The sequence below is a fragment of the Mya arenaria genome, chromosome 5 (assembly GCF_026914265.1).
Source record: "Mya arenaria isolate MELC-2E11 chromosome 5, ASM2691426v1".
Classification (NCBI taxonomy): domain Eukaryota; kingdom Metazoa; phylum Mollusca; class Bivalvia; order Myida; family Myidae; genus Mya; species Mya arenaria.
Genome location: NC_069126.1, coordinates 1,529,250 through 1,556,323, shown reverse-complemented (window position 1 = coordinate 1,556,323; position 27,074 = coordinate 1,529,250). Strand labels below are relative to the sequence as shown.

General features: G+C 38.6%; 1 protein-coding gene across 1 annotated transcript in view; it reads right to left on the bottom strand.

Annotated features, from left to right (window-relative positions):
* Positions 1 to 27,074, bottom strand: part of LOC128235316 (macrophage mannose receptor 1-like) — a 60,370-nt gene that overhangs the window by 17,269 nt on the left and 16,027 nt on the right. The window contains exons 8-31 of the mRNA XM_052950131.1: positions 26,525 to 26,625; positions 25,719 to 25,848; positions 25,065 to 25,147; positions 21,441 to 21,569; positions 20,884 to 20,994; positions 19,826 to 19,990; positions 19,428 to 19,513; positions 16,724 to 16,862; positions 16,430 to 16,468; positions 15,907 to 16,080; positions 14,180 to 14,296; positions 13,769 to 13,936; positions 13,290 to 13,469; positions 12,479 to 12,642; positions 9,970 to 10,083; positions 9,389 to 9,513; positions 7,676 to 7,821; positions 5,696 to 5,895; positions 4,445 to 4,569; positions 4,077 to 4,203; positions 3,798 to 3,894; positions 1,698 to 1,742; positions 964 to 1,145; positions 25 to 89 (exon numbers count right to left, since the gene is read on the bottom strand). Of these exons, the coding sequence (XP_052806091.1) occupies positions 25 to 89; positions 964 to 1,145; positions 1,698 to 1,742; positions 3,798 to 3,894; positions 4,077 to 4,203; positions 4,445 to 4,569; positions 5,696 to 5,895; positions 7,676 to 7,821; positions 9,389 to 9,513; positions 9,970 to 10,083; positions 12,479 to 12,642; positions 13,290 to 13,469; positions 13,769 to 13,936; positions 14,180 to 14,296; positions 15,907 to 16,080; positions 16,430 to 16,468; positions 16,724 to 16,862; positions 19,428 to 19,513; positions 19,826 to 19,990; positions 20,884 to 20,994; positions 21,441 to 21,569; positions 25,065 to 25,147; positions 25,719 to 25,848; positions 26,525 to 26,625 (3,012 nt within the window). The remainder of the gene's footprint in view (positions 1 to 24; positions 90 to 963; positions 1,146 to 1,697; positions 1,743 to 3,797; positions 3,895 to 4,076; positions 4,204 to 4,444; positions 4,570 to 5,695; positions 5,896 to 7,675; positions 7,822 to 9,388; positions 9,514 to 9,969; positions 10,084 to 12,478; positions 12,643 to 13,289; positions 13,470 to 13,768; positions 13,937 to 14,179; positions 14,297 to 15,906; positions 16,081 to 16,429; positions 16,469 to 16,723; positions 16,863 to 19,427; positions 19,514 to 19,825; positions 19,991 to 20,883; positions 20,995 to 21,440; positions 21,570 to 25,064; positions 25,148 to 25,718; positions 25,849 to 26,524; positions 26,626 to 27,074) is intronic.

Here is a 27,074-nt window from a genome sequence, read left to right as displayed (position 1 = left end):
AATTGGCAATTACTGTAGACTCACTTGAATCCATTATTGTCCAGGGCATTCAATCCCAACCAGTACTCATTCTTTGCTGTATTTCCAACCTGTGAATGGAATTACAGTTTAGAATTATTATTTAAATATTTCAATAGATGTAAAGTGCTTGTAAGTGACTGCTAAGCTTGGAGTGTACGTTTTGTATATTTTTTTAAAAATTAAGGAAAATCGTTTCTCCCACCTCAGATAAGTAGATCCATTAATTTAACCATGCTAGAAATTCTTATCTTGCCCACGGGTGAAGATAAAATGCCCGTATGGAACTTCTTTTTAATGGTCGCCACATTGTAATTACCTCCCTTGTTGAAGACTGTCGTCTGTAGCGCATCATGGAAACCTTGTCTTGTGGCAATATTTAGAACAATAGTTAATTATTTCTCGCTTTAAATGTCACCAGAAAACAATTTTCACGCACCTTTTAAGAAATAATGCTTCACTCTTCTTAGAACTATTTTAAGACCGATCAGACCATTTACATACTCTGAATCACTGCGCGAATATCCATGACAACCACGAATGATCGCATATCCGTACGCAATTATTTTCACTAAGCACAAAAGAATTCCAGCAAAAAAATACATTTTTACTTAATTTTCTTTAACTGAGGTGGGAGAAAAAGCATCTACCATAGCCGCTCGTGTAAGATAGGTTCATCCCGACTCTCGCGCAGGGTGTTTTGCGGAAACTTGGTAAACCTCGTGCCCGCAAAACACCCTACGCTCGGGTCGGAATGAACCTATCTTACACTCTCGGCCATGGAAGATACTTATAATCTTCTAAGAAGGACACTGCTCTAACTACAAATGCACTTAAGCCCACAGGCATTAAAAATGTTAAAGGCCATGTCTCTATAAAGGCTATAGAAAGAGGAGTTAGAGGCTTTATGTATGGAAGAAAGGCTAAATTCCACTTCTTACTTACGATACTTGTAAGGAAGTTGTTCTCGTTGAGGTCGTGAATGGAGGCTAGATTGGACTGCGCAGCGTTACAGTAGGCCTGGGCATCATACCAGTTAACAGAAGAGTTGTCACCCGATCTTGGGCTCACCATGTAACAGCTGTTGTTGTAGTACAGCCAGCTTGGGTCACTACCACATAGGGATGCTGAATAAAAGTCAGGCTTTTAGATTTACGAAATTATAAATGTGTTCTGCCTTTTCTTGCCTGATATTGCAGCTATTTCGATTCTGTTTCCAATCTGTGCCCTTATGTGTGCAATCCTAGATGTTCATTATGTATAACCCAAAAGGGGTTATGATGTCATTGTTTATATCAGTACTACACTCTGATTGGATTAGCGCAACATCATTTTACCCATTCCAAAGATAATCAATGCTACAGTAATTGGCTTTTGTTTTATACGAACATACACTGTTGATAACCCTTTAATAATAAATAATCAATTGATGAAAATTAAACTCATTTTTATTCATGATGAATAACTATTCAAATATGATTACAAATGTAAATGTCTCAAAACCATATGAGGGCAAGCAAACAAATTATCTTAGAAGTGGTAGTGACCTTCATGGAATATTGCTGCATGCCCTCCTACATTGATGCAGTATGAACAATGTGATCATTTTTGATAAATTCAAGAAGTTTTATTTGCACCAATTGTTTTTGAAAGGTAGCGTTCTAGCAAACCATACTTACAGTGCTGGAACTTTGGAGGTATTGTGACTCTGCTCAGCGTGGTTCCTAAAATACACAAGTCATATCATAATCTATGTAACAATATATTACCACAATAATACTTGTTACTATTGCTACTATCACATAAAGTTAGTTTGGCTTTGATTTAAGTCTGTTTTTACTAAATAAATTTAGGTTAATTATTAAGACAGGTGTGAGCTGATTTGAGTCTGACTGTTGACTCTGTTTTCCCAGTAGTAAACATACAGGTGTCCTTTTTGATGTGTAAGAGAATAATCCTGCGATGATGCACCAACCAATAATCTAGGCCAGAGAACATCTCTCTGATGGGGCATCAACCCATGTTTAGGGTCAGAGAACATTCCCCTCATGGGGTTGCAATCCATGACCTAGATCAGAGAACATTCCCCTCATTGGGTTGCAATCCAGGACCTAGATCAGAGAACATTCCCCTAATGGGGTTGCAATCCATGACCTAGATCAGAGAACATTCCACTAATGGGGTTGCAATCCATGACCTAGATCAGAGAACATTCCCCTCATTGGGTTGCAATCCATGACCTAGATCAGAGAACATTCCCCTAATGGGGTTGCAATCCATGACCTAGATCAGAGAACATTCCCCTAATGGGGTTGCAATCCATGACCTAGATCAGAGAACATTCCCCTAATTGGGTTGCAATCCATGACCTAGATCAGAGAACATTCCCCTCATGGGGTTGCAATCCATGACCTAGATCAGAGAACATTCCCCTAATTGGGTTGCAATCCATGACCTAGATCAGAGAACATTCCCCTCATGGGGTTGCAATCCATGACCTAGATCAGAGAACATTCCACTAATGGGGTTGCAATCCATGACCTAGATCAGAGAACATTCCACTCATGGGGTTGCAATCCATGACCTAGATCAGAGAACATTCCCCTCATGGGGTTGCAATCCATGACCTAGATCAGAGAACATTCCCCTAATGGGGTTGCAATCAATGACCTAGATCAGAGAACATTCCCCTCATGGGGTTGCAATCCATGACTTAGATCAGAGAACATTCCCCTCATTGGGTTGCAATCCATGACCTAGATCAGAGAACTTTCCCCTAATGGGGTTGCAATCCATGACCTAGATCAGAGAACATTCCCCTCATGGGGTTGCAATCCATGACCTAGATCAGAGAACATTTCCCTCATGGGGTTGCAATCCATGACCCAGATCAGAGAACATTCCCCTCATGGGGTTGCAATCCATGACCTAGATCAGAGAACATTCCCCTAATGGGGTTTGTAACCCATGACCTAGGCCAGAGAACATTCCCCTAATTGGGTTGCAATCAATGACCTAGATCAGAGAACATTCCCCTCATGGGGTTGCAATCCATGACCTAGATCAGAGAACATTCCCCTCATGGGGTTGCAATCCATGACCCAGATCAGAGAACATTCCCCTCATGGGGTTGCAATTCATGACCTAGATCAGAGAACATTCCCCTTATGGGGTTTGTAACCCATGACCTAGGCCAGAGAACATTCCCCTAATTGGGTTGCAATCCATGACCTAGATCAGAGAACATTCCCCTAATTGGGTTGCAATCCATGACCCAGATCAGAGAACATTCCCCTCATGGGGTTGCAATTCATGACCTAGATCAGAGAACATTCCCCTTATGGGGTTTGTAACCCATGACCTAGGCCAGAGAACATTCCCCTAATTGGGTTGCAATCCATGACCTAGATCAGAGAACATTCCCCTAATTGGGTTGCAATCCATGACCTAGATCAGAGAACATTCCCCTAATTGGGTTGCAATCCATGACCTAGATCAGAGAACATTCCCCTAATGGGCTTTGTAACTCGTGACCTAGGCCAGAGAACATTCCCCTAATGGGGTTTGTAACCCATGACCTAGGCCAGAGAACATTTGACTTGGTGAGAAGGGAACACCATTACCACTAGACTACTCAAACTCTTACATTGTGGGTTAGACCTTACAAAACAACTGAAATGCAATTTATTTTTTATTGATAAGCATCCTTTAACTGACACATTTTAACTTTGGAAAATTGGGCATATTCCTTCATTTTGTAAACAAAGGAGTTCCCTCACCCCTAGGTAGTGCGCAGATATAGGCCTGTGCCAGGTAGCATGTGTTGTCGTTCCATTTATTGGATAATGTCTGATACAGGACGCAATCCTCCTGGCCCTGAAATGTTACATACAACATCATGAATATATTTACATGGATATTTAAAACAATTGCACATCTATCTTACACATGTGCACTTAATATAACTGTGTACAAAAGCAGTCAGTTAGAAAGATGTGTTATGTTATGCGTATGAACAGTGTAACTAAGTTTGATAAAGATTACATGTATAACCATACCTTAAAATCATTGGGCTCATTGGAGTTCCAGTTTGTATAGTCGACGCCCGTCCCGTCACTCCATACATAACCAGCTTCTGTGTCTCGGTCATTGAGCCCAATCCAGAATGACATACCCTTGTACTTCCTGTGGACACCCATTTCATACATGAATATCACATCAGGAATTGTTTTTAACAAAAAAAAACTTATTTTTACCTATTGATCATGTAATACTTTAAATTAAAGGCAAACTTGATTATATTTTTTAAATAAGTTTTAAATGCTTTAAAGCCTCTATAAATATGTTCATTTATTGTTCAACGTAGGCAGGCTCTTAATGCTTGTAGAATACTTAAATAAAATAAGCTAGCTTAGTTCAGACTTACGCTAGCATTGTGGTCAGGATTGAATCATTGTAGTTGCTATGGAAACTGGGCAGATCTCCACCAAGTGCCTGACAGTAAGATCGAGCACTCATCCACGTCCTTCGGGCATTTAAAGCAGTAATGGCCTGAAATATCATGAATATGAACATCTTGTCATTAAATTGTGATGTAAGAAATTTATGTCAGCTTGACAACTTTTCCGAAGCTACAATGCAGACTTTGTGCTTAAAATTACACAGTATTTTACATTACTTAATAGAAAAAACTGATCTAAATGTAGGGTTTATGTCAAGCCACAAGATTGCTGTCTGAAAGAATGGTGAAACGATGATGAACCAATGATGGACAGATAACTAATGTTACATAGGCCCAATATTTGCCCAATATATTGACGACAAGACATCGGTCTGACTTGTTTCAGATAGGCAAAGCAATATTGGATAAATATCGTTTAGGATATCTATCCGATATATGGAATATATTAGTTTGATATCTATCAGATATGGGATTGCTGGCTTGGTACTTCATAGACTTTTCTGTGCCACAAGTGGAATATTTACTTTGATGTTTTTTCAGAGAACAATAGAATGATATTTTTATTTCTGCATTTTGATACCAGAGGTTGTATTTGATGCGAGCAGATATTTGCCGATTAGGATTTCACTAGGCACCTTTAGAAGCCAGATTATAGAATATCCTACTTCATTTTAATATTGCAGGATTCGCTGTCAGACGTCATCCAATACTGCAGCTTGACAAGAAGCCTTTAAGAAAAGCTTACAGTCTAGGGACAGTATTCATAAAACATCTTAAGTTATTTCTTAACTTAAGTCAAATTCTTAAAATGTTCTTTAATAATCAAATTTAAAGAAAAATAGAAGTGATTTTTGAATAAAAGTATGTATAATCTTTAACCTTAAATGAAAATAAAGGATTTCAGATATTATTAAGAAATTATATAAATTTGGCAGAGAAATACTTAACTTAGGAAAATGACAGGAAATAACTTAAATAAGATGTTTTAGGAATACCCTGTAATTGCTTCTGGTTAACAATGAGTCTGTGCTAAAACAATGACATTTTATCTGAGATAACCAGGCATGCTTTTTCAAATAACAAGACATATAGACTCTTTCACAAAGACTTTCCTGCATAACTCTATCCTGATGAAGGTTTCTTATATGGCCAAAATGCTGTTATAATATAAATGCAAGCTACTAACCCTCAAGCAACTTAATACAGCATACTCACATGTAGACAATACGGACCATCAGCAGTATATCCTGTGGGGCAGGGAGTATTTGGGAATAGGGTAGGGGTGGTGGGTGGCAGGGTGAAGCCTGTCCTCGAAAACTGGCAGATAAATCGGTTGCCTTGGTTACAATCCACAGTCTTCCACAGACCTGCAGGGACGGATGTTTGCATGGCAACACATGTGTTCTGCTCATTTCCTGGAAATTACAGAAACAAAAATATCACACATCTGGGACCAGTGAATTAAAGTACCTAGTAAGTTTTTGCAAATAAAAAATGTACTATGTACTAAATTATCTAATTTCTGTACGAGTGAGTTGGTTAAGAGGTACAGATGTACACCACTCAATCAAAGATGTTGCTACTAGGGACACTCTCTCATAGCTATACAATGGAACTAAATTAAATGAGTGTTAACTACATTTGTGCAGTCATAAAATGACAAAGTATAAAATGTACTTTAACTGATCAAATTATCTAAACACTGCTTCTTGTCATGCCTACACGGAACTGCATTAGAACTGCCCGTAATTTTCCTGTTTCCACATATATTACTGAGGGTGTGTGTTGGGGGACAGCAGCAGTCCACAAAACATTGAGGGTGTGTGAGGGCAGTCGCAGTCCACATATTACTGAGCGTGTGTGTGTGAGGGGCAGTAGCAGTCCACATATTACTGAGTGTGTGTGTGTGAGGGGCAGTAGCAGTCCACATATTACTGAGGGTGTGTGTGTGAGGGGTAGTAGCAGTCCACATATAACTGAATGTGCGTGTGTGAGGGCAGTCGCAGTCCACATATTACTGAGTGTGTGTGTGTGTGTGAGGGGCAGTAGCAGTCCACATATTACTGAGCGTGTGTGTGTGAGGGGCAGTAGCAGTCCACATATTACTGAGCGTGTGTGTGTGGGGGCAGTAGCAGTCCACATATTACTGAGTGTGTGTGTGTGAGGGGCAGTAGCAGTCCACATATTACTGAGGGTGTGTGTGTGAGGGGCAGTAGCAGTCCACATATTACTGAGGGTGTGTGTGTGAGGGGCAGTAGCAGTCCACATATAACTGAGTGTGTGTGTGTGTGTGAGGGGCAGTAGCAGTCCACATATTACTGAGGGTGTGTGTGTGAGGGGGAGCAGCAGTCCACATGTTACTGAGGGTGTGTGTGTGTGAGGGGGAGCAACATTCCACATATAACTTAGGGTGTGTTTGTGATGGGCAGCAGCATTCTACATGTTACTGAGGGTGTGTGTGAGAGGGGCAGTAGCAATCCACAAGTTACTGAGGGTGTGTGTGTGTGTGAGGGGCAGTAGCAGTCCACATATTACTGAGGGTGTGTGTGTGAGGGGCAGTAGCAGTTCACATGTTACTGATGGTGTGTGTGTGAGGGGCAGTAGCAGTCCACATGTTACTGAGGGTGTGTGTGTGAGGGGCAGCAGCAGTCCACATATTATTGAGGGTGTATATGTGAGGGGGAGTAGCAGTCCACATGTTACTGAGGGTGTGTGTGTGAGGGGGAGCAGCAGTCCACATGTTACTGAGGGTGTGTGTGTGAGGGGGAGCAGCAGTCCACATGTTACTGAGGGTGTGTGTGTGAGGGGGAGTAGCAGTCCACATGTTACTGAGAGTGTGTGTGTGAGGGGGAGCAGCAGTCCACATGCTACTGAGGGTGTGTGTGTGTGAGGGGGAGCAGCAGTCCACATGTTACTGAGGGTGTGTGTGTGAGGAGGAGCAGCAGTCCACATGTTACTGAGGGTGTGTGTGTGAGGGGGAGTAGCAGTCCACATGTTACTGAGGGTGTGTGTGTGAGGGGGAGCAGCAGTCCACATGTTACTGAGGGTGTGTGTGTGAGGGGGAGCAGCAGTCCACATATAACTTAGGGTGTGTGTGTGGGGTTGGCAGCACAATTACTTGAAATCATGGTTTTACACATCTGGGGACTGCTGAATAGACTTTTTTCTCTGAACAAGCAGCATGCAATATCTCACCTGTGTGGCTTGATACCCAGTTTGTGTAGCCAACAGGATTTCCTGCTGCCCAGTAAAAGGTCCCAGGTGTTTTCTTGTCAGTCAGTCCTATCAAAAAGTTTCCCTGCTGATAGTTCAGCATGGAGGTGATAAATGCCTGCAGCACCCTAAAATGGATTCATAAAGTGTATCCTTCTTTCAAAGTTTTAATAAGGACATTGGAGCTTAGCAACTAAGTCTCAAGGCCAAATTTTGTCTCAAAAATAATATTGTACAATCAATTTCCTAATTGGAAAGCTTTGTTGTATACTTGCATAGTCAATGTTAAATTAAATGAAGGTTCGGTATCATACAATAAATATTGAATTCACAGAATGCAATGTGTCAACCCTCGGAAAACACTGTTCCCTTGGTCAAAAGCATTCCTCGGGTTGACTAGATGGCCTGTTTATCTCAAGAAAGTCAATATTTATAAAATAACAAGAGATGTTTGTCAAACATTATGCACCCCCCCCCCCCCCTGAGCGCCATGTTGTCAGGATTATATGGACAATTGAATAAAAATGGGCATGGACCGAAATGACAGCTGATTTGTCGCTAACATTGTATGCCGTTGAGGCAGTTTTAAGATTATGACCATTCAAAGTTTGAGGATAGAGTGTGTTATGACCATGACCTTTGACTCTATGACCTCAAAATCCATAGTAGTCATCAGCTGGTCACCAAAAATCTAAATGTTAAGTTTGAGGGCCATGGGTGCAGGCATTGACAAGTTATCACACAGACAAGCATTTACCATTCAAGGTCACTGTGAATCATAAGAGGCCATCTACTGGTCAGGCCCAACCTCCAAGTCAAGTTTGAGGGCCATAGGTGCAGGCATTGTCGAGTAATGACACGGACAACCTTTTACCATTCAAGGTCACTGTGACCTTGACCTTTGGCCCGATGACCCCCAAAAACAATAGGGGTCATCTACTGGTCAGGCCCAACCTCCAAGTCAAGTTTGAGGGCCATGAGTGTAGGCATTGTCGAGTAATGACATGGACAACCTTTTACCATTCAATGTCACTATGACCTTGGTCTTTGACCCGATGAGCCCCAAAAACAATAGGGGTCAGCTACTGGTCAGGCCCAACCTCCAAGTCAAGAATGAGGGCCAAGGGTGCAGGCATTGTCGAGTTATCACTCGGACATCCTTTAGCCATTCAAGGTCACTGTGACCTTGACCTTTGGCCCGATGACCCCCAAAAACAATAGGGGTCATCTAATGGTCAGGCCCAACTTCCATATCAAGTTTGATGACCATAAGCCTAGGCATTGTTGAGTTATCACTCGGACAAGCTTTAAAATTATTTTACCATTCAAGGTCACTTTGACCCGATGAGCCCTAAAATCAAAAGGGGTCATCTACTGGTCAGGCCCAACCTTCATGTCAAGTTTGATGACCATACATCCAGGAATTGTTGTGTTATCACTCGGACAAGCTTTGGTCTACCGACGGACCGACCGACATACCAACATGCCTGTGCAAAGCAATATACCCCTCTTCTTCGAAGGGGGGCATAATTATAAACTGAAAATAAACATTGACTTCCTTGAGGGGGAAAGAGCATCTTTTAATCCTTGGTTAAAGCCTCGGTTGACAGTGTTCCATAGGCATAAGGTTGAAAGATGCACTGTCTATCTCAAGGGAGTCAATATTAATAGAATCATGCTATGATGAACACAAACCGTCCATAAATAGTAGCCAATGTGCCGTTGAAACGAGTTTGACAAAAGTTTGAGGCCTGGTTATAGTTGAGTGGCGCCCCGAAGTTGATCATTCGGTAACAAAGTACTCCATAACCTCTGGCAGCCTGTCGTGAAAAGGTGTAGGGTTATTATCACAAGTCTTATAGAATAAGCTTGAAAGAATTAAATGATTGATTGATTTATTTTACTCCATTGATTTCTTTTATACAAGCACCCTGATGACCATCCTCTTATCTCAGTTGACACCAACATGTGACATGAGGTTTTGAAAGCCATAGTGACGCATCTTGCTACACAGATGCATATTGTCACTGTTACGTTGACTTTTGTTTTGAAGTTTTATGAAAACATAAATTGTTTTTTTAGAAATAACCAAGCTTGAAGTTTTTACACCAACCACACCAACACCAAGGCTATGACAATAATAAAAACATGTTTCATTGAAAAACACATAAACTGTTAAAAAACCATTTCAAGTTTCATTTTAAATTCTTTAATCTTTAACCAAAGTCCCTGTTTGACAGCATCGAATGTCTTATTGCTTCAGTAGCATCACTCACCTGTGGACAGCCTACAGAGTAAGGTGCCTGGGTGGCGGACACGGCATGTTTGGCCTTCCGGCAGATGAAGCCAGGACGAACCATGGAACACACCTCATCGTTCCAGCGACCACTCTGTAACATTCATGAGCTTTTAAACAATGATAGTAGAACACATAGTGTAAACAATACCAAGAGCTGTCTGATAAATAGAGAGCTACACTAATTTGCCCTACTATAAAGTGGATGTTTAAACAGCCTTTGAAAAAAAAAAGAGCTGTCCTAGAAAAACGTGCTTGCCTAACACTGCTTTGTGTTAGAAATGAATACATTTCAAATTCAGTGTACCTGTCAAAAAGGATAGAAAAAAGTCAAAAAAAGAGAGTAAAAACAACAACAAAACCTGTTGTAGGACAGAGCGCTTGACTATATGCCGCTTTGTTTAAGAAATGTGTACAATAATGATGTAATACGTGTCTGTCAAAAGCAATAAATATAGTCAAATTAAAAAAGTAAACAAATAATACTGCAATGCAACAAAATCAGGTATTCAATTATTGCCAGAAGAACTAAATGAGCCTTCGTTGTGAGATTTAGTTTCCACTATTTTTAATCCAACTGGCCTGCCCATAAAAAGACATTTGTCATTCTAATTACCAGGTTTCAACTTGTTTAAAATATAAAAATGTCCCTGTCAAAACCAATAAAAAAAGTCAAAAAATGTCAATCAAGGGCCATTATTTGTATTTAGGGTTAATATGGATTTATGTAACCTAATATATGTGATGGGTTTTTTTTCAAGTATATTGAAGGCTATTGAATGAACATTATTTGAGATCTATGTTAAACAACATTTACCAATTTCTTTAAGTTGATCAAGGGCCATAAATTGTGTTTTGGATAATATGGAGTTATGCAACCTAATTGGGTGATAACAGTAAACAGCTGTGTGAAGTATTAAGTCAATTGAAAGATGAGTATACAAGTAAGTAATAAAAATTCCTACTTGCCCTAAAACTTTAACCAGACACAAGTTGCCCTATGACTTTGACCAAACCTTCTAAGTCAAATCTAAGCCATAATTTGTATTTATGATAACATGGAGTTATATAACATAATTGTATGATGGCCATCAACAATTGTATGAAGTCAATTAAATGAAGGGTATAGAAGTAATATGTGAAAACACCAACTTGCAATAAAACTTGAACCAGACAAAATGTGCCCTACAACCTAAAGTTCCTAAGTCAATAAGGGACTGTAATTTGTATTTAGGATGATATGGAGTTATGTAACCTAATTGTGTGATGGTCCTTAACAACTGTGAGAAATATGAAATGAACAAGAGAAATTTGTCAAACATTATGCCCCTACCCTGAGCGCCATGTTGTCAGGATTATTTGACAATTGAATGAAATATGCATGGACTGAAATGACAGCTGATTAGTCATTGACATTAAATGCCTTTGAGGCAGCTTTAAGATTATGACCATTTAAAGTATGAGAATAGTATGTACAGTTTTTAATCATGTTCAGATGATGACTGATATTTGCAGATAAAAATATATCTTCTTAGCAGCAGGGTATAAGTAAATATGAAGAAATTTTAATGATGAATAAGAGTTATGACCATGACCTTTGACTCTATGACCTCAAAATCCATAGGAGTCATTCCCTGGTCACCCAAAACCTAAATGTCAAGTTTGAGGACCCTTGGTGCAGGCATTGTCAAGTTATTACACAGACAAGCTTTTTGCGTTCAAAGTCACTGTGACCTTGACCATTGACCCGATGACCCTTAAAATCAAAATGGGTCATTTACAGGTCAGTCCCATCACCCAAGTCAAGTTTGAGGGCCACAGGTGCAGGCAATCTCGAGTTATCACTTGAACAACATTTTCACATGCAAGGTCACTGTGACCTTGACCTTTGACTTCTTAAACCAATAGGGGTCATCTACTGGTCAGGCCCAGCCTCCATCTAAAGTTTGATGACCATTGGTCAAGACATTGTTGAGTTATCAATCAAAAAAGCTTTAAATTCCTTTAACCATTAAAGGTCACTGTGACCTTGACCTTTGACCCTATGACCCCTATAATCAATAGGGGTAATCTTCTGGTCAGGCCCAACCTTCATGTCAAATTTAATGACATTACATCCAGGAATTGTTGAATTATCACTCAGACAGGCTTTGGTCTACAGACAGACGGACTGACCGACCTACCAACCGACATGTGCAAAGCAATATACCCCTCTTCTTCGGTGGGGGGCATAATTAATTGAAGAGTATTGGAGTTATAAGTGAAAATGCCAACTGGTCTTAAAACTTTAAATGGATGCTGGCACCAGAGCAAGTAGTATAGCCTTCCTTATTCTTCAAAATAGGTGAATAAAAAATTTAATAATAGGTTGTTACTGAGATATAGGTGAATCAGTAAGGGCTAGCAAGCAAACTGCAAAACTAGTTCAAGCTTTTTTTAAATTTTGCATGCAAAGTCACAAAAACGTTGTTTTTTTTAACTACACATACTGCTAGCCTCATTTCCACACAGTCTTCATTTCTGTTCATATAGTTGTTTGGCTCGTTGATGTTCCACTTAGTGTATGTCACCGTACTTCCATCTGTCCACAAAAACCGGTTGTCAGTCTGCTGGTCATTGAGCCCGATCCAAAACCCATCCCAGGAGAGCTTAGCTGCAGGCAAATGGGTATGGCATATCAGTTTAATAATATAATTATGTGAAAAAATTGCCCCAAAATACAGAATATATATAAAGATATAGTTGATACAGTTACAGTAGTTTTTTTGCTTCTTTTTACCTGAGTAACTGAAATAACAAACCCTTCAAGGCTGAAAAAGCTTGTTTGTTATCTTGTTTTAGGTTTATTTATTGTATTTACAATCTAACCCTATTGGCGCCAATATGCTTGGCTTGAATTCCTCATTGGCTCAAACTGGGTGTACGAGGGATGATCCAAAATAAACAAGAAGATTGTTCTCACATAACCAATATGCTTTAATATTTATGCATCAATCAATATTATCCGCTACAAACACTGACAATTTCATAATTCGTTAAGGACAAATTTCTTTAAAATGAAAGTAAGCATTCCTGCTTGGCTGAAATAGATCGAGGCTTGAGGTTTTTCTCCGGTCCATCAGCAGTTTGAGCCACAGTGTTCAACTGTATTTATTCTGCACATAAAACCCTTGCAAATGATAACAAGAACATACATATTTCTAGTGATTTCCCCACAAGTTTTGCTAAAGAAACCAGGGGATTTCGAGAGAAAAAAACTTGCAAAATTGATAGAATCTACAGTACTTGGATTATACTTACGTTTGGGAAGGTTTCCCTGAAGAAAGTTCTGTTCAGCCCTATTGCGTATACTTGTAAGCTCTGCCCCGTTATAGTGGCAGGCAAGTTGGGCATTAGACCACGAGCGTGGTCCCTGGAATATCCTGAAACAGCTTGACTGGAATGGCAACCAGCCTACATCACATCCTAGGACCTTACCAGCTGAAAAAAATGATGAAATATGCTTATTTAAATATGGGATTGTTTAAACTAATATTTTTTTGCCTATTAACACCAAAAGCGCCAATACCAAATGCCAATACCTGCTCAATTTCTCAATGCTGAATTCACATAACTCAAGAAATATTAAATCCAGATATTTTGGACTTGCATCTCATTTTCCAGATATAATAATACAAACCCTTCCAAAAAGTACTCAAAATTAATTCAACATTAATCATTTAATACCATAGTATTATAATCACACTCTTTTTCTAGCGATAATTTGCATCCAAAATAACCTGGTACTCTAGGTGTTGTAGTGGCGACTGCAGTTGTAGGTGGTACATTTCCAAGTTTTTCGCAGACGAAGCCATTGCGGGCACTGCAGTCAAGGTCATCCCATAAACCAGTCTGAGTGAACATGGCAACACAGTCGGTGCCATTACCCCCTGCCCCGTCTGGCTGACCTGAAGGGGAGGGGCAAGGAAACATGTTAAATTACAAGCTATAAATGCAAAATAAATTCTTGCCAGTTTGTACTTGGTATTGGAATGAAATATGATTTTGAAGCTATATCCTAAATACTGCATCTTTGATTCATCATTCACATTTGATATAAAGACAGAGATTAATACAATAAATATTTTCAAAAATGTACAAACATTATTAATTCATTTATTCATCATTGATATAAATGTAAAAAATCCTACCATCAGCCCAGTTGAAGAAAGCAAAAGGAGCCCCGCCAATCCACTGCCAACCCCCTTCTGTCGCCCGATCATTGGCCCCTGTCCACACTGCCAGAGAGTTCAGGGATTGGACCTTTCCTGCAACGTACATACAAACATGACCAGTGCACTAACGCAGAGCAAACAATTATTGGTTGTTGTTTTTCTCAGTTGACATAATTACATAAAGGGTAAAATTTTATTTAAGAAACATAAACATTGACCATACATGTAAGCTCTGTAGAGCTTTATAGTGACAAACATATGCAGTTCTTTTTTAAATCCTCTGTATATGTGATTTATAACTATTTACCATTCCTAGAAAATAACCAGTACTTATCATCAGCAATTAAGCAACGAAAAAGAAGAGATCAAACCCTGGACCCCCTGATCAAGAGTCTGATGCACTAACCACTCGGCCATCGCCACAAACTAAGGAGCAAATCTGAACAAATATTGTAGCCTGAGTGATGTGACCTGTCATTTAAGTTATTGTAAAGAGAGGTCATTACTAAAACCCAGGCCTTTCACCCTACTATACTTTTTTTTTTTTTCATTTCAGATGTGTTTTTATTGTTTGAAAATATATTTTAAATGTCTTATGATTTAGAGCATACAGTTTTTTGTTTCTCTTTCTTTTTTCTTGATGAAACAAATTGTACCTTTGGAAAAGTTTTCTTATTGAATTCTTGTTTTGTCCATCATACATTTGTCATACCCCTGACGTACATAAAATGTGTACAGGTGGTAATTTAACAGCTTATACTTCCATAAAGGATTTTTTTTTAGAAATATAAAATATTTATAAATGACTAAATAAATTATAATTGTGATGAGTCCAAACAAATTGGTGATGAACAGTGGCCCGGGTTTAAGTTATTAGGCATTACATGATTTGTCCTGATATACATATAAGTTAGGTTCCAGAAGTATTGTTTTAATTTGGTATCCAGTACTTTAACCTACAGTACTTAGACCTATGACTCATAACAGAACAAAAAGACCTGAGGTATAATGAACAAAACAGCCTTATAGTATCGAACCAGCATCCATCAATGTCTCGATAATCAATCAAGTTTGAGAAGAAACCGATGGTGATGTGTCACCCATGATACAGGAATAAACATTCATCATAATACACATTCAACTAAAAATTGCTTTAAATCTATTTTCTAGTCTATTAGTTTGAGCTAATTGTTCTTTTTAGAATCTAAAAAGAACTCTGCTAGTTTTTAAATACCATATTTTGATCTAGATTGCTTTTGCTTGGCCTAGATAGACTTCCAAGCTTCATACATCAAGATGTATTAAGCAAGGCGTCACTTTACACTCCTAGGAAAAATGAAAACACTTTAATTTAAGCCTGACCTGATTGTTGTCATGGGACAGTAAACTATGTCCGTCAATACACTAAGTAAGAAAGATATCACTTAATCTAGTTTTTAAGGATATGACGTATTCACTGGAGTAGCTTCACATAGGAATCGATGTGCCAGAATAATGTGTCATGATTTAAAGAAATTGTTTTTAGTCTTAAATATGCCGGAAACGCTTCTACATGCATTCATGAATACAAATAATCCAGGCAGAGCCTAGACCCCCTTGCAGCATGGGTTGTCCATCTAATTTGGTTTAGCTATAGGCCCTGAATATGGCCCCTGAATATGGCCCCTGAATATGGTCCCTTTAAGGTAAAACCCAGCACTCACCAGCAACATATGACTGTTCAGAGGCAGACTCTATGGACACAAGGTGACCCCCACGGAGGCTTGTGCACTCAGAGTGTGCATCCAGCCAAGACAGGGGTTTATCCACGAACATGTAGCAGTACGCGGACAGGGGATTGCTCTCCCAGCCGGGACCACATTTCACCGTCCAGTCCCCTGAAATGAGAAAATACTACTTAAAAAAATGGCAATTTGGTATAACATAAAAAAAATTATGATTATTCATATACTAAGTTATAAAACTATCAATTATGTATTACAATATAAATCCAATATTCAAGGGCATCATATTGAAAATATTTTTTTTTTCAATTACCTACAAAACACAACAATAACATTTGATGAAAATTTTTAAATTAATAAGAATCATTTTTATACATCAAGTCTTAATAAAATATTGGTACACCTGTAGAATATACCCTTGATCAACTTGACGCAAGAGACATGAAATAACAAATTGATTTTAACAATAGTGGTTTGTAAGTGATAGAAAATAATGACTTACTTGCCGGAGTTGTTGGCGGTAAGCTGGGATATACACTGTCTGGAAATCATAGGAAATGGACACATGAAACATTATGTCTTTACAGATGAAAATGATAAAACTATGTGCAGCAGAGCAGTAGTAGGAACCCCCATACTTCTCTGACTTCAGATTTTCAAATTCAGACTGCGTTTATTTTTGTAAATGGAATTCAAAACTTCAATTCAATTGATAGGTGAGATAGTCATCAACTGTTTTTTTCAAATATCATTCGTTATTTTATCCTTTTTTTGAAGAATTTCATGTGAACAATACCTGCTACTTTGGAGCACACAAATTGTCGGAGAGAGCGACACTCAAAATCATTCCACTGATTATTTTCAATGCCGACACAGTTTTGCTGCAGTCGTAAGTTATTTGGCTGTGTGGGAGCCCAGTTTGTATAAGAGCTTAGCTGAAATTGTGAAAATAAACAATTTAAGAATAAGAATATTAAAATATATGAACTATTCACAAACGAGCAATTTTGAAACAGACAAACTGTCGTGGTGATATACATGGGAAGTGATCCCATCGGTTGTTCCGTATGCCGACACAGTTTTGCTGCTTATTAAGATTGTCGGGCTGTCTTGAAGCCCAATTAATGTAGGAGCTTAGCTGTAAGTGGAAAACAATACAGCAAACAGACTTATTACTGGGAAAGGACTATTTGTATACACTTTGTATACACTATAACATCAATTTAACAGAATATCAATATGTAGTAATATGGTCAGTTTAATTTGACCTTAATGAAGATTAAATCAATTTTTGTGATATTGAATCAAGTTTGAAAACAATGTTTTAGATAGAGGATAATTGTTTCTTTCAATGTAAGATCATAATATATTTCCATGAGTGAGCACCAAAACCTATATTTTAGGAGTGGTGTAGCCACAGTGAAATATTTACCTTTGGTGTTCACAGGGGAATTATATTGTTATCCTAAACTGAAACAAACAATGATATTGATATAACCAGTTATGGTAATCAGTGTGTTGTAATTTATGGTTGATAAACATAACCAGTTATTGTAATCAGTGTGTTGTAATTTATGGTTGATATTACCAGTTATGGTTATCAGTGTGTTGTAATTTGTGGTTGATAAACATAACCAGTTATTGTAATCAGTGTGTTGTAATTTGTGGTTGATATTACCAGTTATGGTAATCAGTGTGATGTAATTCATGGTTGATATTACCAGTTATGGTAATCAGTGTGTTGTAATTTATGGCTGATATTACCAGTCATGGTAATCAGTGTGTTGTAATTTATGGCTGATATTACCAGTTATGGTAATCAGTGTGTTGTAATTTATGGTTGATATTACCAGTTATGGTAATCAGTGTGTTGTAATTTATGGTTGATATTACCAGTTATGGTAATCAGTGTGGTGTAATTTATGGCTGATATTACCAGTTATGGTAATCAGTGTGTTGTAATTTATGGTTGATATTACCAGTTATGGTAATCAGTGTGTTGTAATTTATGGTTGATATTACCAGTTATGGTAATCAGTGTGATGTAATTTATGGTTGAAATTACCAGTTATGGTAATCAGTGTGTTGTAATTTATGGTTGATAATACCAGTTATGGTAATCAGTGTGTTGTAATTTATTCTGAATTTTTGTTAGGGCATTTCCAAGTAAATACATATTTCTATTGATCATTAAAATGGCAGTTTCTATAAATCACACAGATGTATGTATGATTTGTTCTTGTAATATCTACATTGCAGCCTATACCATCACAGTGAGAATAACATGAATGCAGACCGCTGTTGCAAATGCAGAGAGATGGCACTTGATTCTCTAGCTCTGTGAGTAGGCAATGTGTAGTGAAAATTGTCTTTTATATTGTGATTTGACTGTTTTATCAATTTAAACATTAGTTGGCCACTAAACATGTACTGATATGATTGTGAAATTATCGAGTATTAAGATGTATGCATTATTTCTTACTAAGGTAAGAAATATTGATGTCTAATGGTTACCATTTATTTATGATTATATATTGTCTATTTTAAAAGTGTCACTACTTTGTGTTACATCTTTTAAGATTTTAACTGTTTTTAATTGATGCAAACAATGATTTCACATTAAAGATATGTGAACCCTCAACACGTCGTGACTTTTTCCCTAGTTAGCTTTATCAATTTAAACAAAGATAAAGCGGATGTAAAAGTAAAACATAACATCAGAGAGAAATGCAAGTATCACAAATGTAAAAAAAGAAATATTTATGGAACAGGTCCACATACATGCCATATTTTCTGGAGACCATTCAGGGGGATTTGTTCAAAAGGCTGAAAATTCAGGGGGATTTTTTTAGCAGGTCTAATTTGGCGAAATTTTAAAGTATTTTTAGACGCAAGTACGAAAAAATGTATTCACATATAGTTTGCTTTGAAAACCTCTTAACTTTTTCATTATACAGAATTATTTTATGTCATTATGTTTTTATCATATTCTTATGATACACTGTCATGTCATACTGTAATGCGCTTGCAGAACAAAATATGTCATTGGAAAAATATGTTTTCGAGACAATTAAATTAAATTTACCTTCCTCCAAAGTCTTTTAAAAAATTGTGCTTAATTCTATCAGCTTTGATGACTTTCAGACAAAAAGAGAATAGAACAATTATTATTAATTTCTTCCTTCCAAAATAGCAATATTTCTTTGCCTTTGATAATTACTACAAATTAATTGATCACTTGTTGTAAAAGTTTCCTTTTGGCATTGTGGAGTTGTTTCTTTACATTCAGTTTCACTCACATACTGTGGTTTCACTTTGTCTTTATTGCCTGATGTAAAATTTCTGAAAAAAAAAAAAAAAAAAAAAAAAAAAAAAAAAAATTAATTCTGGGGGATTTTTATCTCCCGCCGAGGACCGAGGGTTGGATCGAAATTCCGGGGGATTTTTAACCCCCGCCGGGGGATATGGCATGTATGGGTCCAAGCCAGATCTCTACATACCGCTTGACCGTCATTCCACACATAGACGCCGTCCTGTTGTCTGTCGTTTAGACCAATCCAATATATAATTCCAGACTGCAATAATCCTGGAAGTAGAAAACGCAGATTGATAGAATTAATTGTTACCTTTTCTTACCTAATACTAGTTAATACCTGGGAAAGAAACAGTTTTTAATTGCACCAGCATCTATTCTATAATTATTACAGGTTCTTTTCTTTCATTGCTACAGGTTGTAACTAGTGTTACCTCATATACATCTTCATCCGGTATTAACAAATGAATTCGTAATAAATATTAATGAAATAAAACAAGATCAAAAGCATACATTATAAAATTAGATCTTTTAAGGAACTGTAAGATGCAATGACAACACTGAAGCTAAAATATTGCTACTCACTGTTAACCACAGACTGATCAGAACCAACATTGATAACTGCGAGATCTGCCCCGACTGACATATTCCTACACGCCTGGCGAGCGAGGGTCCAGGTTAATGAGCGGTCTCCAGCCTTGAAGCAGTTTGATTGTTGCTGGCGCCAGCCACTTGGACATCCGTACGTCGCTGTTAACATGTACACAATTAAAGTACAATTAACAACTACACTACAATTGAACCCATTGGCTCAAACTCCCAGGGACCGGCGGAATCACCTCGAGCCTGGAAGAAGTCGACCCAAGCAGGTTTGTTTTACCTAAAAGTCTAAAAAAATCGGTCCTTAACATCTAGTTTAAGCCGACAAGGAATTAGAGCCAAGCGATTTAGAGCCAACGGGGTTTGACTGTATTTACTTGAAAAAATACTTATATAACAAGAGATTTTTGTCAAACGTTAAGTTCCCTAAGTGCAGCTTTGTCAGAAACATGTGGAAGATTGAATAAAGGTATATAAAGGAGGATTGATTATTAATAAAAGTGATGACAAGCATTTCAAACTCTCAACTGCAGATAAACTTTTCAGGAGACTGTTGACTTTGACCTGCCGTACTTAAAAGCAGTAGGCATCTTCAGCTGGCCATGGGGCAACCTACTATTGAAGTTTCATGGTCCTAAATAAAAGAGCTTTCGAGTTATTGCACAGACAAAGACTTTTAACCATGACCTTGACCTTTGACCTACTGACCACAAAAACAATAAGGCTCATCTACTGGTTAACAAAACACTGAAAACTAATGGTCCTTGTCTCAAACCTGTTTTGTGCGGACAAGACTTGATCTACCAACCAACCGACAGTCAGACATGTACTCTCTTCCTTATCAAGTATTTACCATCACCGAAACAGATATGAATTTATGTTTATTATATCAAACTCTGACATATCAAGCTTATTTTTCGTTTTTTTCCAACCAACCATGACATATAATCCTAAGATAAGCACCAGGTCGTTCAAAGATGTATCATACAACGGATCTTTCAAATAAATATTAGTAATATTAACTATAATCAAATCCAACTCACGCCTGGGTGTGGTTTTAAGGGCAAGTACCCGACGTCCCATCTGGATCCTGCAGACAAACTGCTTGTTCGTGTTACAGTTGGTTGTTGCGTGCCAGAACCCATTCCTCTCAGCTTAGGAGCAGACAACAGTTTATCAAAGGTTGTTTTCATAACTAATCAATAATACAATTAGGCAAATGAAAGAATGATTGATGTTCTAAATCTGGTTGCAAGAAGCTAGGGGGCAGATAACAGTTCCCCATAATCAAAACTTCTGAGAAATCACATGAAGTTTAATTTTGAGGGAATGCTGTTAGTCAACAAACAAGCCATACTGTATTTATCATTGGATGTAACTTTGCAGCTACATGTTATAATTCACTCGCCTAAAATTTTAGCCTAACAAGATATATATTTTAATTTGTGAAAGCTACTTAATGTAAATAGTTCTGTATCCCTTAACCAGCATTTGGTAGAAGCATTGCATGATAGTCAAATGATGAAACATGCATGAATTAACTGTTGTGGTCTCTTTTAAATGGAAGTCATCAAGTACAAAAGACAAACGCAAAGCTTACATGTGGCCATATAGGAACATTGTGTCCTGTGTGCAACGCTTGCTGGAGTGTGATTTCCCATCCAGTGGGAGTATCCTATGTTTGTGTGGTCTCGCCATTTAAAAGCATTAGTGCCATTCCTGCCATCATCTACAAAATAACAAACAAACTCTTTTCATACCACAATTAGTTCTAACATGGTGTTTTAAATTTAAGAGCATTGCAAATGAAAAGAGCCTCAATGAGCCAAAGCCAACATCCATACATTGTTTCTACAGCTGAATAAGGGGCAGAAATAATTATTAAAACAAAGTTAGCAGGCTTACTAAGTATGTGCCCATTGTCTCAGGTAAAACCTGTACTAAATAACATCACAATATCTTGAACTTTTTTTAGAAGAGGCCAAGTTCTCCAACACCAAGGCAATCACAATTCCTCAGCTTGGAAACGAGCAAAATAATTGGTTAATATTTCCCTTAAAATACTTGAAAGGATAAATTAAAGCAGTGCTTAATATTGTTAAGCTAAAAATATTTGTCCCAACAAAATATTGGCTATGAAAAATGCAAACTTAAGTCGGCATACTGGGAGCTTAAAAACGATAAATGAATTAGTCTTAAGCACCAAATTCTAAAAAAAACAAGAATAGTAATCCTATCTTACATTTTGTCACCCATCTAAATTATTCTCTCAGACTGTATAACATCTTATCATTGGTAACACAAAATCATGATACCATTATACCTAAAGCTGACACCACCATCCTTCATCTCTTACCTGAAGCTCCAATCCATACACTGCTGACTCCACTGTCCTTCACCTCTTACCTGAAGCTCCAATCCATACACTGCTGACTCCACAGTCCTTCACCTCTTACCTGAAGCTCCAATCCATACACTGCTGACTCCGCTGTCCTTCACCTCTTACCTGAAGCTCCAATCCATAAACTGCTGACTCCGCTGTCCTTCACCTCTTACCTGAAGCTCCAATCCATAAACTGCTGACTCCACTGTCCTTCACCTCTTACCTGAAGCTCCAATCCATACACTGCTGACTCCACAGTCCTTCACCTCTTACCTGAAGCTCCAATCCATACACTGCTGACTCCACAGTCCTTCACCTCTTACCTGAAGCTCCAATCCATACACTGCTGACTCCACTGTCGGACTCCACAGTCCTACATCTCTTACCTGAAGCTCCAATCCATACATTGCTGACTCCACTGTCCTTTACCTCTTACCTGAAGCTCCAATCCATACACTGCTGACTCCACTGTCGGACTCCACTGTCCTACATCTCTTACCCGAAGCTCCAATCCATACACTGCTGACACCACTGTCCTTCACCTCTTACCCGAAGCTCCGATCCATACACTGCTGACACCACTGTCCTTCATCTCTTACCTAAAGCTCCAATCCATATACTGCTCATCCCCTGTCCTTCACCTCTTACCTAAAGCTCCAATCCATACACTATTGTCTCCACTGTCCAACATCTCTTACCCGAAGCTCCGATCCATACACTGCTGACTCCACTGTCCTTCACCTCTTACCTGAAGCTCCAATCCATACACTGCTGTCTCCACTGTCCTTCACCTCTTACCTGAAGCACCAATCCATACACTGCTGTCTCCACTGTCCTTTACCTCTTACCTGAAGCTCCAATCCATACACTGCTGACTCCACTGTCCTTCACCTCTTACCTGAAGCTCCAATCCATACACTGCTGACTCCACTGTCCCTCACCTCTTACCTGAAGCTCCAATCCATACACTGCTGTCTCCACTGTCTGACTCCACTGTCCTTCATCCCTTACCCGAAGCTCCAATCCATATACTGCCAACTCCACTGTCCTTCACCTCTTACCTGAAGCTTCAATCCATACACTGCAAACTCCACTGTCCTTCACCTCTTACCCGAAGCTCCAATCCATCTACTGCCAACTCCACTGTCCCTCACCTCTTACCTGAAGCTCCAATCCATATACTGCCAACTCCACTGTCCCTCATCTCTAACCCAAAGCTCCAATCCATAAACTGCCAACTCCACTGTCCTTCACCTCTTACCTGAAGCTTTAATCCATATACTGCTGACTACACTGTCCTTCATCTCATACCTGAAGCTTCAATCCATACACTGTCGGACTCCACTGTCCAACATCTCTTACCCGAAGCTCCAATCCATACACTGCTGACTCCACTGTCGGACTCCACTGTCCAACATCTCTTACCCGAAGCTCCAATCCATACACTGCTGACTCCACTGTCGGACTCCACTGTCCTACATCTCTTACCTGAAGCTCCAATCCATACACTGCTGACACCACTGTCCTTCACCTCTTACCTGAAGCTCCAATCCATACACTGCCGTCTCCACTGTCTGACTCCACTGTCCTTCATTTAATTCCCGAAGCTCCAATCCATATACTACCAACTCTACTGTTCTTCACCTCTTACCTGAAGCTACAATCCATATACCGCCAACTCCATTGTCCTTCACCTCTTACCCGAAGCTCCAATCCATACACTGCTGACTACACTGTCCTTCATCTCTTACCTAAAGCTCCAATCCATACACTGCCAACTCCACTGTCCTTCACCTCTTACCCGAAGCTCCAATCCAAATAGTGCCAACTCCACTGTCCTTCACCTCTTACCCGAAGCTCCAATCCATATACTGCTGACTACACTGTCCTTCATCTCTTACCTGAAACTCCAATCCATACACTGCTGACTCCACTGTCCTTCAACTATTACCTGAAGCTCCTATCCATACACTGCTGACTCCAACTATTACCTGAAGCTCCAATCCATACACTGCTGACTCCATTGTCCTTTATCTCTTACCTGAAGCTCCAATCCATATACTGCCAATGCCATTGTCCTTCACCTCTTACCCGAAGCTCCAATCCATATACTGCAAACTCCACTGTCTCTCATCTCTTACCTGAAGCTCCAATCCATACACTGCTGACTCCACTGTCCTTCAACTCTTACCCAAAACTCCAATCCATACACTGCTGACTCCACTGTCCTACATCTGTTACCTGAAGCTCCAATCCATACACTGCTGACTCCACTGTCCTTCATCTGTAACCTGAAGCTCCAATCCATATACTGCCAACTCCACTTTCCTTCACCTCTTATCTGAAGCTCCAATCCATATACTGCCAACTCCACTTTCCTTCACCTCTTATATGAAGCTCCAATCCATACACTGCTGACACTACTGTCCTTCATCTCTAACCTGAAGCTCCAATCCATACACTGCTGACTACACTGTCCTTCATCTGTTACCTGAAGCTCCAATCCATACACTGCTGACACCACTGTCCTTCAACTATTACCTGAAGCTCCAATCCATACACTGCTGACTCCACTGTCCTTCATCTCTTACCTGAAGCTCCAATCCATACACTGCTGACTCCACTGTCCTTCAACTCTTACCTGAAGCTCCAATCCATACACTGCTGACACTGCTGTCCTTCATCTCTAACCTGAAGCTCCAATCCATACACTGCTGACTCCACTGTCCTTCACCTCTTACCTGAAGCTCCAATCCATATACTGCAAACTCCACTGTCCTTCATCTCTTACCTGAAGCTCCAATCCATACACTGCTGACTCCACTGTCCTTCACCTCTTACCTGAAGCTCCAATCCATATGCTGCCAACACCACTGTCCTTCATCTCTTGTAAATAGCTGTTCACAAAAGTCTGGGTCGTCGCACTAGGATAGCAAATATAATTCAATTAAGTATTATCAAAGGCTCTGCTACTTATATTAGAGACATCACAATAAAATGGCAAGTATGACTGAAGAAAGTGTGGCATCATTGCTACAGCTATTTTATACCAAGTTAAAATTTTGTAAAAAAATATGAAACAAGCTTTTTAAAGTCCTAAATTAACTAGATGAAATAAAATAGATAACATACTACGATATTGGTGCAAACAAATATCAAAGTTAGACCACCAGAACATTTAATGACTGTAATGAATTATTTATCAAAGAAAGAAGTCAGTATATGCACTCAAAAAAAAACATATACATAATATCGAGTAACTTAACTGTAAAGACATGCATATTCTGAACTATTAAAACAAGAAATTTGGGATACAGAGTTTAAAATTTATCGCATTTTTACATTTGTTAAATGACATGATTGCACTTTTTCAGTCAGAGTGTAACACTGAAAAAAACAAAGAAGCTATAACCTCTTGTGGTTCTTACAATATGAATGTCAACTTTTCTCAATATAAAACACTAGATGAATGTAAAAATAAGCAAATATACACACCCATCCACTTTTAAAAGCTGTGAACCTTCTTGTTGGCAGAAGGACACTGCTGCGTTATAGTTGACTCGATAGTGCACATTAAACTGGTAACAGAATCGACCATGACCGAGCCAGCCTGGCATACATGTCCCTGGACAAATGTCAAGTTGAAATTACAATATAATTTTTATCAAAAATCAAAGAAGCAACTTTTCACATGATTTGGACATTTTTTTCAATATTTTAAAGTTTTACATGATGTTTTGTACTTTAGAAAGACATTCAATAAAACCAAACTTTGTACAAAGTGAGGCTAAGAAGTAAACAGATGAAGAAAAATCTTTATTACCGGTACATGCTTTTCAGTGGTATATATAGAGTATGTATGTTTGTTTCAGTATAAGAAACCAACTAAGCACCAAAGGCTTAATTCACAAATGGATTGGCCATGTGTAGCTGTTTAAGATGGGCGTAGTAATGGCCTGTAAATCACCTGTATCTGGGCTGTACCACAAACAGAACACTAGGCTCACACTTTCAAATGATGATTAACATTCTTGTAAACTTTCATAGCTATGGCTCATATACCTTTCAAGATACACAAAACACAAAATTCACAAAACAGAAATTTCACAACTATTTATCAAAATTTTTACCAAGTTAAGGCCCATAACACTGCTGTAAAGTTTTGTGACTCTGGCTTATGTACACTATTAGATACCTCCCCCCCCCACCATCTGGTTTGTTGCACAGTTTACCACTTACCATCTGGTTTGTGGCACATTTAACCACATAATCTCTGGTTTGCAGCAAAATTAACCACTTACCCTCTGGTTTGCGGCACACATAGGCCCGAGTTTGCGTACACTGATTAGGCAGCCAACTGTGGTTCAAATCGACCTGATTCAGTACCACTGCACAGGTTCCCCTATGGATTGAAGAAGACTTGTGAAAGTATGTATGACTTGTGTTTAACTCAAAATAAATGGGTGTTTTTATAATTTAAGAAAGCACTTTAAACATAAAAACATAATATCAATAGTACTTCATATCATATTAAATAAAAAGTTTTAAATAAAAGCTTCAAATTGAAGAACTTCAAAATGATATTTTGTTATTCTTTTAGAATGGATGGTTAATTCTAGCTTCCCTAGAAAGCACACAAAGATATGAAGTACAACTAATATATTACATGCCCTAAAGCCCAACTCTTAGTTTTGGCCAGTGTTACAGTTTAGTTTTATTACAAATACAGAAATAAATTACAGATTGCATTATTGGCCTCTTGAATATGTCTTTAGCTTCAGCAGCAAATTGTATAAAACTTGTTATTTTTATGTCAAGTCAAAGTTTGCCAAAATGCTCAATGATTGGCTA